Genomic DNA, 11,020 nt, shown 5'->3' on the forward strand with positions numbered 1-11,020 from the left:
CCGGCCCTAACTGCCATGTTTTTATTTATCCTGCGCTCCGCACCCTTTTCCTTGTGGCAGTGCTCAATCCCAGGGCTGCACCAACCACACAGGAGCAACCACCTAATGCTGAAGGAAAAAAAAAAGAAGCCTATAGAAACGCTCCTTTTTAAGCACAAATGATAACCATTTCCTGTAAATTCTGAACCTGCAGCGGCACATAATTCAAAAACTACCTGCTCCTCGCCTGCTGGAGCGACGTTGCCCACAGGCACCCTTGAAAAGAAGGGGAAATCCCCTCCCCAGGGATGCCGGTGCCTACCAAAAACCCGAGAAGCCACCACCCCTCCGCTCAGCGCCAAAGCTGCCCAGCTCCTGCCTCGCCTTGCTGAGCTCAGTCCCGCGGCCTGACCCGCCGCTGTGCATCCATCACCCACGCCCCACTCCCATCTCCAGCAGGGATGCTCGGGGGGAGCTAAAAACGGGGGTTATCCCCCTTTCTCCCACAGCTGGGAGAAAACAACAAAACCAACGGGAGAGGAAGAGGAGGGAGGGGATTTTAAAAGTTAAAAAAATTAAATTAAAAAAAATAAAAAATTAAAAAAAAAAAAATAAAAAAAGCGGTGCGGGCGGGGGGCAGCCCTGGGGCGGGGGGGTGTCCATCTAACCTTTTTGACCTGGTCCTCCTTCAGCTCCGTGAAGTAGTAGGCCAGGAGCTGGGCGGCGATCATCCTGCCGGCTGCACGGCGGCTCCGCGCACGCAGCGATGCGGGGGCCGGGGATGGCCGCGCCGAGCCCAGCCGAGCCGAGCGCCGCCCCTTCCTCCTCCTCCTCCTCCTGCTGCTGCCGCCGCTCCTCGGGGCCGCCCCGGCCCCGCCCGGCAGCGATCCCGGCCTGGAGGAGCAGCAGCGGGGCAATGCCCTGCCGTGCCCCGCTCCAGGGAGACAGCCCGCGGAAGGCTGCCCTGAAAAAAAACGCGCGCACACACACACACACACACACACAAAAACCCTCCTTCTCGGTGGCCAAGGGCATCCTGGCCTGGATCAGCAAATAATGTGGCCGGCAGGACCAGGACAGTCACTCTCCCCCTGTACTCGGCACTGGTGAGGGGTCGCACCTCGAGTGCTGTGCCCAGTTCTGGGCCCCTCAATTCAGGAAGGACGTGGAGAGGCTGGAGCACAAATCTGATGAGGAGCAGCTGACGGGGCTGAGCCTGGAGAAGAGGAGGCTCAGGAGTGACCTTATCACTTTCTACAACTCCCCGACAGGAGATTGTAGCCCGGGTGGGGTCAGTCTCCCAGGTAACCAACGACAGGACAAGAGGACATAGCCTCAAGCTGCGCCTGGGGAGGTTCAGGTTGGACATCAGGAGGAATTTCTTCACAGAAAGGGTGATCAAACGTTTGAATGCGCTGCCCAGGCAGGTGGTGGAGTTACTGTCCCTGGAGGCGTTTCAGGAAACACTGGACATGGCACTTAGTGCGTGGTTTGGTTGATATGGTGGTGTTAGGCATAGGTTGGACTCGATGACCTTCTGTGATTCTGTGAAAATACTCTAAGCCAAAGAGTCAAATCTTTGAGAACGTAGCAAAAACTTCAGGAATCTCCGCTAAGCCCAAGTATCCCCTGCCCGGGGGTGATCCTGCAGCCCTGGACTGCCAGCCAAGGTGCTGGAAACCCACAGCTAGGCCCCGGAGTCACTTTGATAGTTGTACTTTCAAGGACCCCACATTCATATTCCATCAGCAAAATCCCCATATCAAAGGTGCTCTCAGGCACATGGTGTTGATTCTTGGGGTGTGCTGTGCAGGGCCAGTAGTTAGACTCAATGATCCTTGTGAGTCCCTTCCAACTCAAGATATTCTAGGATAACACACCGATGGAGAGGGCCTCTCCTCCCTGTGTGTGATGCCCACGTTTTTGCCACATTGGAGCGTGTTCTTCAGCACCTGGGGAGGCATCCCCCACCATGAAGGGTCTTAGGGCCCACACACACACAAGTGAAGCGACACAACGCCCCTCCGAAAGCTGAGGCCAAGTGCAGATGCCAAGTAACACATGTCAGCAGCCCAAGGGACTCTTCCCTGCCCTGTCCATCTGCAGGGACAGGAACAAACACACCCATTGCAATGGGTGGTGACGCTGGAGGCGTGATTTGCATAGAGATTGTCTACCACAGTCTAAGTGATTAAAAACCTTCTTGGAGTTTCCGGCTTCCTTTTCAGCGGTGCTTTAATTAAATGGTTTCACTGGCCAAAATCAAGAGCTGCTTTGGCAGACACATCCTCCTTCAGACTGCCCTAGTCGCTGCAGGCAGGGTGGGCAGGATTTCCTTCTCCGCCTCCAAGCTCGGAGAGATTTTCATCAGGCGTTTCACTGCTCTGCACGGTGTTACTCCTGCTCGTTCGCTTGGCAAGCTAACGAGCAACATTCCCGGGCTCCCTGGCACAGGCAGGCTGGCTGTCTGCAGGCACAGAGCATTGCCCTGCCACCGGGCACCGCTGGAGCTCACAGGCAGCACAGGAACGTGGGGCTGAGCTGAATCATCCCAGCGTCCAACGTCACCCAATCCCTTACACAGGCTGACCAAGCTCTCTCTCAGATGTAATTCGCTGCTCAGTCACGCTCCGCCCCTTCTGCTGGTCAGAAACTATTTTTAATTCCCAGCCAGGCTCGCTCCTGTTTTCGATCCATCTGTCATCTGCTAAACCTTGTCTTTCATCTGAAATCGCTCTCCTCGCTCTCGAGTGTTCACTTTCTATAAATACATTGAAAGTAACCCTACACATCCCCAGCTTTTGCTGCACTAGGTGACAGACTCGGCTCTTTTTGGTCTGAACACTGTCTGACACTGCTCACTTCACACAGGTTCTGTGTTAGTGCAGCTGCCTCTACACGAGGTTTACAAACCCTGCTATCCATCTGCTCCAGCTCAGACACCTAACCACCACCTAAAACACAACACTACCTAAACACAATCCTCCCCTCGATACCTTGCTGCAGGAAGGCTTACTCAGTTAAAACACTTGGACAATCACACAGGTAGACGCTTGAGCAGGAGGTGGTTCGTGTAACAAAGTCAAAAGCAATTAAAGGAGGGCTAAACACGTATTGCAAATAATTGGCTTTGTCTTCAGCTGCTAAGTGTGGCATTCAGGAAAAACGAACCGAGCACCTAAAAAGTCCCTCGAGAAAATGTAACAGTCCATCCAAGGTAAAACAGCTGCAATATTTAAACCTGTGGTATTTTTAAACTCCGTGCAAGGATAAGAGTGCATGACCACCTTTGATGCTGTAACCAGCGCTGGGATGAACGAGCTGCAAGGACAACTAAACATCCCTGTGGACACCCCGGCCCTTTGCAAGCCCTCTTTGCATTGCCAGGCCAGCAGCGAGCACACGGGTGTTATTTTGGGGGGCCTGGGAGGAGCTGAGCACAGGCTGGCAGGCAGGAGCAACCAGCTCTCCATCTCGGGCTGCGGGAGTCTTGTATCACGAGCCCTGGGTTTTCCCTTCTGCTTCACTGGAAGGGATCAATTCAGCAGCCAATTAATTACCGGCACCTCCCGTGCTCTGCCAGGCACCCAGCAGGCTGTTTTGAAAGCCACTGTCCTTTAAGACAAATTACCGGAGGCTGAACGTGACACCTGATGACTTGCAGGTTTGACTGCGCTTTAATCTTATTGTCCCTATTTAACTGTACTCAAGTGTTTCAAGTGACTCAAGTAATTCTGTGCATCAGCCCTCCTGAATGTGTTTTGTTTTGTTTTGTTTTTTTTTCCCCTTTGCCTGTTTCTTCATTAAGTGTTCACTGCTCTATACAAGTCTAAATTCCAATCAGACTGCTATACAATGTGGGGATTTTTTTTTTTTTGAATCATGTCCATCACGTAGTTTTGATGCACACAGCTGCTAGATGCCTTCTACTTTTATAGGCAAACAATTAGGTTGTAGTTGTGTTTGTTGGCAGTTTTTAAGTGTCTGGAAAATGATTGATCCCCTCTTCCTCCCCATTACATTTTCCTTTCACAGTTCTCAAAACAAAGTGAAAGCAAACACCCTCTCTAATAAATAGTAAGTTCTCAGTTTGTGACAGCACGTCTGATTAATAAGGGAATTTTTAGGTAGCCTTTGAAACTCCCATTCTAGGGCAGGAAACCACATGCCTGCACTGAAGAAATCACCCTTCATTTGTGCTGAACTTAGGGCAGAAGCTACAAAGACAATCCGAAAGCAGCAGAGATATCAATTTGATGAGCAATTGGGCCGAACAAGGTTAAACACATTATGCAATTTCACCTTGCCAGGGGGCACAGTGAGCAGGCACTACCACCCAGCCAGCCAGGATGCTTTAGCTCATGTTTATCCTATGAGGAACAAAATGAGCTAGGAATGCCTCGAGGGGAGCTCACCCCATGCACGGGAAAGGCCACTTCACGTGGGGACAGAGCAAAAAGGGGGTTTATGCTCCTGGTACAGCACACCAGGAGCATGTTTCCAAAAGATGTTTTAGGGCACAAGGACTAGTGAGGTGTTTGGGCCTGTTTTGTTGGAGATGCTCCAGGAAGAGGGTGAACTACTTTTTAATGAAGTCCCTTCTGAAGGATTTTAGCACCGTTCACCACACTGATGTTTGAGGGCCAAATTGCAGGGCTATGGGTTTCGAGACTTAAATCCCTCCAAAGACACGGCAGGATTTCTGTAAGCTGTGTACTAAGCAATTAAGGATCACAAACAGCCATGTCTAGATTCTAGACTGTGGCCATGGTGAGAGGACAGTGGAGGAGGAAGCAAATCCAGCAAAGGAGAAATGTTGTCTACTGGTTCACATGGGAACAGAGACTCCTGGGGCTCAGATGCTTTGTGTCTCAACTCCCCATAGCTCAGCATCAGGCAGATGTGTTGGCTTTTATTTCTTTAAACTGCTTGCTGTTTTTCAGCATCAGAGGGATGCAGAGACCATGACCCCCACAAACCCAAGAAAACAAGGAAGCAGATAAACACGAGCCCCAAATCAAATAAAGCCCCACTAGCTGGAAGGCCTAGAGGGTAATTGCTTTCTAAACCTCTAAATGACTGCAAGATTCATTAAACTGGGGGCAAACCCCGTTATTCCATCTTTAGTTAAATGATACTTCCAAAAGGTATGTTGCAAAGGACCTCCCAAATCTGCACATACGTGGGGAGAAGAGGACACTGCTCCCTGGAGTCACACCCCCAGGAAACTCAACCTCCAGCTCCCGTGTTGCACAGCAGAGCTGCTCTATGCCTCTTTCCAACACAGCCAGCCTGCTGACATCCCCTGGCACCTCACATGCAAGTCTACTCTCTTTGCTCTTCCCTTACACACTGAAACACAAGTTTGATCCATCCAAACTCATCTCTTTCTTCTTTCCCCTCCTGTCCTAGGCGTTCACCACAGCACCTTCCCTCTCTCCAGTGCCAGAGTTACAACTCATTGCACACCTCTGCGTAGGAAAGCAATAACCGTCCCAGTTTTCTGACTCAGCTGGGGGGTCCTGCATTAGTTAAACATTTTTTTTCCATTGAGGTGAGAGCTGGTGCATCAAGCAAGCAAGCAAGCACTTTTTGCAGGGCACTGGTAGTAAATCATCATTGCATTGCTCATATTCCCATAAAGCAGACCATAAACACACACACATTTACATGCACACAGAAGCATATCAACAAACTCAGTTTGTAAGGCAGCAGAAGGGCGTTGGTCTTTGGGTGATGAACCCAAGGTCAATGAGCTGCCTTTCCTGACCAGGAGATAAATCATTTTGTTTCATAAAACATCTCAACTTCAGCAAACTGAAATAAGCACAAATGCACATTTCTGATACCTACTAAAACTCCAGAGCTAGTAAACAATGTTAAAAGAAATTACATTGAAAAATATAGAGTGCAAACTGGTTTGACATTTCAGAAGGGATAAGTATTTTACTTACTGGTATCAGAAGAGGCAGTTCAATACCAGTTAAAGAACGTCTGCATAACCAGCAACTCACTTAAGTGATGATGCAGTTACAGTGATTTAAACAAAGGAAAATATAGCCTGATTTATTGTACTATATAGAGACAGCTTTCCTAAATGTGCTTTCAGCAACTCACAGATCATTAAGATTGTTTGTCAGAGTTCATTCAGCTCTAACACACCCACTGTGTTAGAGGACATCCTGTGGGTGCCCTTCAGTGACAGTGCACCTTTGCTCTGTGAGCAGTAAATCCACAATGAAGAGCCCAGCCTTCCAGCACGAGGGAACGTTCCAGGAAACGAGACCTGCCCCTCTCTTTTGGCTTTCCACTAACACAAAACAAGGCAACAACTCTCACCCCAGAGATATCCACTCAGGATATGCCTTTCTCCTCGACCCAGCATTCGATGCTGATGCAAATCAGCTCACATCACAAGCCCCAAGCCCAGCATTAACTGAAGAGGCTTTAGGTTTGTGCTCCTTTTCCAGTAACACCCAGTGTAAGAGACCCTTCTGCCAGGTCAGGTTAATGCCCTCACAACATGGGGCTCTCCCCAGTAAGTGAAGGACCTCCACCCTTCAAGCCCAGGAGGGGTGAGAAGCAGGTACTTACTTTGTACAACGGGGAGCAGCAGGAACCAGGAGCGTCCACGGCATTCGGCTCCTCCTGCGTGGCCATAGCAGGAGCACCTCTTGCCACGTCACATGGTCATCACAGGGGGCTGTCAACAAGAGAGGAGGCAGAACTGTAGGTTTTCACATCTCCCTCCCCAACCTCAAGATGCCTTTGAAAGCCACGCTCCCCACAGAGAGGTGCTCTCCTAAAAGCCCATCCAGCGGCTGGGATACAGCAGACACAGACTCGGTGTTGCCATCACCCCAGGAGAGGGGACACTGGGGACAGATGGACTGTGGACCACCAATGGGGCCCAGCAGAATGGTGGGAATGGGATACCTGTTGGCAAAGCACTTTCCCTCTCCTAGCTCCCAGATGCAGCAGTGCCGTGGGATTCCTGCTGCACTCAGGGCAGGAGGGCTTAGCATGCAAATGCTGTGTGTGGTAAAACACCTGAGTCCTGCTACGGTTTGTTGCTCTAATTAAAAGAACCCACAAAGCTTTGAAAAAAACCAAAATATTCACATTAAAAATCAGTACAGGAAGACAATTACAGATGCTGGACTTGCAGCTAAGCATTATCTAGGAGCAACTGCAGATTTTGATGATTTGATGATACCTTTTTTTTTTTTTGGCCAAAGTCCAAAGCTGTCTCAGCTGGAGGAAGATGCAGCCAACACCTCAGAGCAAAATTTCGGCTTCTTCAACTTTACAGGCTGTTGTCATGACACATTTTAGAGTGGGATGAGAAATCCAGTGAGGTCAGCCCTGGGGCCTCTCTGCAGCCTGTATGGGATTGTCCTCTCCCTCCACCCCAGTATTTGTTCCTCAAGCCACTCTGGCTCTCTCAGGTCTTTCGGGGTACCCCTGCCCAGGGTCAGCAGTGGGACTGAAGGGTCCCTGTGAGGAAAAGTAGGAACTGTCCCAAGCTGTGCTCTCCTGCAGCCTGTGGGGAGTCTGCAGTGGGGCAACCACATCCATCCTGGTGGACACTGGTGCACACTGATAGCACTTTTACACTTTTTAAGGTGTTGCCTTAATTTTATCTTTGTTTCTCACCATCCAAATCCACTTTAATTAACATTCCCCGAGTGGAGACAGTTTTGCCCACGGTGGTGATTCGTGAGCCATCTCCCATCCTTTTGTCCACCCATGAGCTTCTTCCTCCTATTTTCTTCCCCATCTTGCTGAGGAGGAGATTGAGGAGGCCGGGTGGGCATCAGGCAGCCAGATAGAACCAACCTGCCACACCAGGTCAAACAAAAACCTAGAAGAGACTTGGACCCCTATTTTCATTCTCAGATTTTCACACAGAAAAAACATAGGGGAGGAATAAAGATTTTCCAAAATTCATGTATGCGTTAGAAAGCAAGTTCTCATTTTAATTAAGCAGGTTTCTCCAACCTTCTGATCCATTCCTGGTAGGAAGCCTGAGTGTCTGGCTTCACAGCACAGCTACAAAAGATGGGTGATGAAGACTTTTTTTAAAAAAATATTTTAAAAAAAGAAGGTTTTTTTTGTCATCCCAGTGCTTTAAATGGGAAATCCAGCCCTCTGGGCTTCCTGGTTGGCAGCTCTGGCCCCAGATTTCAGCAGTGGTCTCCAGGACTCACTGCAGCAACACATAACCCCATCCTGTTTGTCCTTCCCTTTCTTCCCTGAAGAAGACACCATTTTTAGGACAGCAAAAGTATCCTTACAAGAGCCCCAAAATCTGAGGCTACTATGACTTGTCCCCTGCTGGTGCTTTGACAGCTGCTGGCCCAGCACGGACAGAGCTGTGCTCCCACCCTATCTCCCTGCAGGATTACAGGTATTTCTACTCTGACATTTGACATTGACACAAACACACATTCTAATCATTTATCTATAATAACCATGTTTTGGACACAATTACTGAGCCAATCAGTCAGCATTCGAGCCCCAGAAAATGCCCTCAGCTGTTTTATCACCTGCCCTCAGTATCAGATGCTGTGGAGTCAGGTTGCAGCATGAAGCTGCAGGGATGGCACAGATGAGCTCTCCTGCTTTTCAGTACCAGCCTGGTCTCCTCCTTCCCTCCCCTCACAGCAGTGTCATTGCACGTGGTTCAACAGTTGCCTCCCTGGGTGGTGGGATGAGCACCCTCCTTGAAGAGCTTTGTCAGCACCCAAGGTGCCCTAAAGGGATTTTTTCCTCTCTCTGCAGCACTGCATATTCAGAACAGCAGGGTTTGACTCGGGCTCCTTAAACTTTGACCGGAGCTGGGACAACAAATCCAAACCATTTCCAGTTTCAAAAGAGGAGTTGGCTTAAAAATAAAACTGAATTTTTCACATACCCTTGGCTTTATCTGGAGAGCAGTCTGGACAATAAGACACAACCACCAGCACAAAGAGGATCCCAAATATATTTGAAGAGCAAAAGAGCCTCTCTGCAGTCGGGTGACGATGGTGCTTCACTTGGATCTGCTTTCCAAACACTTCCACAGCACCCCCTTCCAATCACAACATGCCACTTTGAAATGCCAGTACCACTTAGCTCCTGAGCCTATTAGACCATGAAGCAATAAACCCAGAGGAACAAAAATAACCCCGATACCTACTTTAGCACCCAGCTGAGAAGACAGGTGTTATCCCGAGGGCTCTGTGGCAAAAGCATCCTCAGAAACGCCACGCCTTGACCTCCGCACGACGGGCGGCATGAAGCCGGTCTCCAAAAACCGCGGTGTCTTCCCAAAAAGGTGCTAATATTAACTATAGCCCTTTGTTTCTTTGCACTCAAGGTTTCTCCCCGTCAGCTTTCTGGCATTTGCCAGCGTGGTGCACGCTTTACTGGGCAGATATTGAGCTGCAAATTCCTTCATACTTCTCTATCCGCAGCATTCTGCAGCTAAAGCTCTCACCGGCCAGCAGATGAAAATGCCACTTACTGCTTATTCCTGCTGCAGTTTGTTGAATTAAAACCTCTTTGTTTGCGAGCTGTAAACAAACTCTTCTTAATCTTTCAGTAAAAAAATGCCAATTATGCTCTCTAACAATGTAACTTCATTGTGATGAAAGAAGTCATTGCTATTGCTCTAATCGTGATAACATAATCAGCTGCTTTTAGAGTCAATTCCTTTTTGTGCAAAATTTAATGACCACGCAATTATTCAAATTTCAGACTAACAGACTGGGCTTTAGACCTACAGCTCTGGAAACCCTTTAGATATTGCTCTGAAAACACGCACTTGAAAGCAACAGAAAGGGCTCCTGAGCAGAGTTTCCGAGTTCAGAACGCAAAACCCCTTTGCAATTCATTCAGCACAGCCAGCCTGGGGCCCACGTCACACACAGCTACTTCACTGGAGAGCCAAGGAAAGGGAGCCAAACTCTCAGCACACTGCCACAGGCACTTGCCAGGCCCATGGCTTTCATTTGGCTCCACTGGGAGCCGTGTTTATGTCCAGTTTCCTCGCCTCTCCCTGGTTTCAGAGCATTTCCTGCAGAATCGCTGGCAGCAGCAGATGTGCCCTTCAGGCATTTCAACTTGTTTTTTTTGTTTTGTTGTGTTGTTGTTTTTTTTTTTCCTCCTCATGCCAGTATTTATCACATTTGTTTCCAGAATCAGCTGCTGCTCCCAAATCAGCGTCCGTAACTTTCCGCTTTGAAGTGTTCTGGACGAGCCTGCTGGGAAAGCACCTTCCCTGTTTACCTGCTTGGACCCTCACAGACCTTCCCTCCTCGCCTTTCCGCCATCCATTTTCTCCTCCTGCAGAGAGCTCCCCTCCACGACCAAGTTGTCCATCACCTGCCAGTCGGCTCCATTAACCACTGACATCCCAATTCCCGCCCTGGGCATCCCCATCATCCTTTATTTGTGCATCCAGGGATGGTGCTGCCCCAGGACCTTGGCTCATCCCAGAAGGTGCCTTCCCCCACCCTGAGGGGAATGCCTGTGCTAAACTCAGCCCCAGGGTCTCACCCCCTCCGCCTTTCCCTGCTCTGACTCCCTGTGGTGACACAGGACAGCCTTTTTTTAGCTCCCGGGAGGGGGACACAGCCTGCAAGGATGAGGACAAGGATGAGGACAGTCCTCTCAGCAGCCTGGCAGGCAGCGGTCCCAGTCCCACAGCTACACAGATGGCCAAGGCAGCCCTACAGGAAAGGGGGCTTCCAAGGAGCAGAAAGCTTTGGCAAGCTGGACATCTGAGCAACAAAGTGAGAGCATCAAAAACAGGCCTCAGAAAAGTAAATTGAATTGATAACACCGGTGGGTTTGAGAACAGAACCCTGGCATTTCTCAATGCCTGGGGCTGGGAGCTACGTTTTACCCCCAGGTCCAAAGGAAATGGATGCCACTAAGGTTGCAACCCCATTGCCTCCCTCCTGTCCAAGAACAATTAAAAAAATGAAGCAGTTAACTCAGTGAACATCCTTGAACAGTCCTTGTAATTAATGGCTCCTAAGGTATCACACCTGGC

The 11,020-nt window shown here is 49.5% G+C and overlaps 1 protein-coding gene across 1 annotated transcript in view; it reads right to left on the reverse strand.

The window, feature by feature from the left end:
- Positions 1-710, reverse strand: part of LOC114066291 (hexokinase-1) — a 35,310-nt gene extending 34,600 nt beyond the window's left edge. Inside the window, exon 1 of the mRNA XM_027900858.1 lies at positions 648-710. Within this exon, the coding sequence (XP_027756659.1) occupies positions 648-710 (63 nt within the window). The remainder of the gene's footprint in view (positions 1-647) is intronic.
- Positions 711-11,020: the final 10,310 nt, after the last annotated feature.

The sequence above is a fragment of the Empidonax traillii genome, unplaced genomic scaffold (assembly GCF_003031625.1).
Source record: "Empidonax traillii isolate 1590-97213 ecotype Southwest subspecies unplaced genomic scaffold, ASM303162v1 scaffold754:size369281, whole genome shotgun sequence".
NCBI classification, from domain to species: domain Eukaryota; kingdom Metazoa; phylum Chordata; class Aves; order Passeriformes; family Tyrannidae; genus Empidonax; species Empidonax traillii.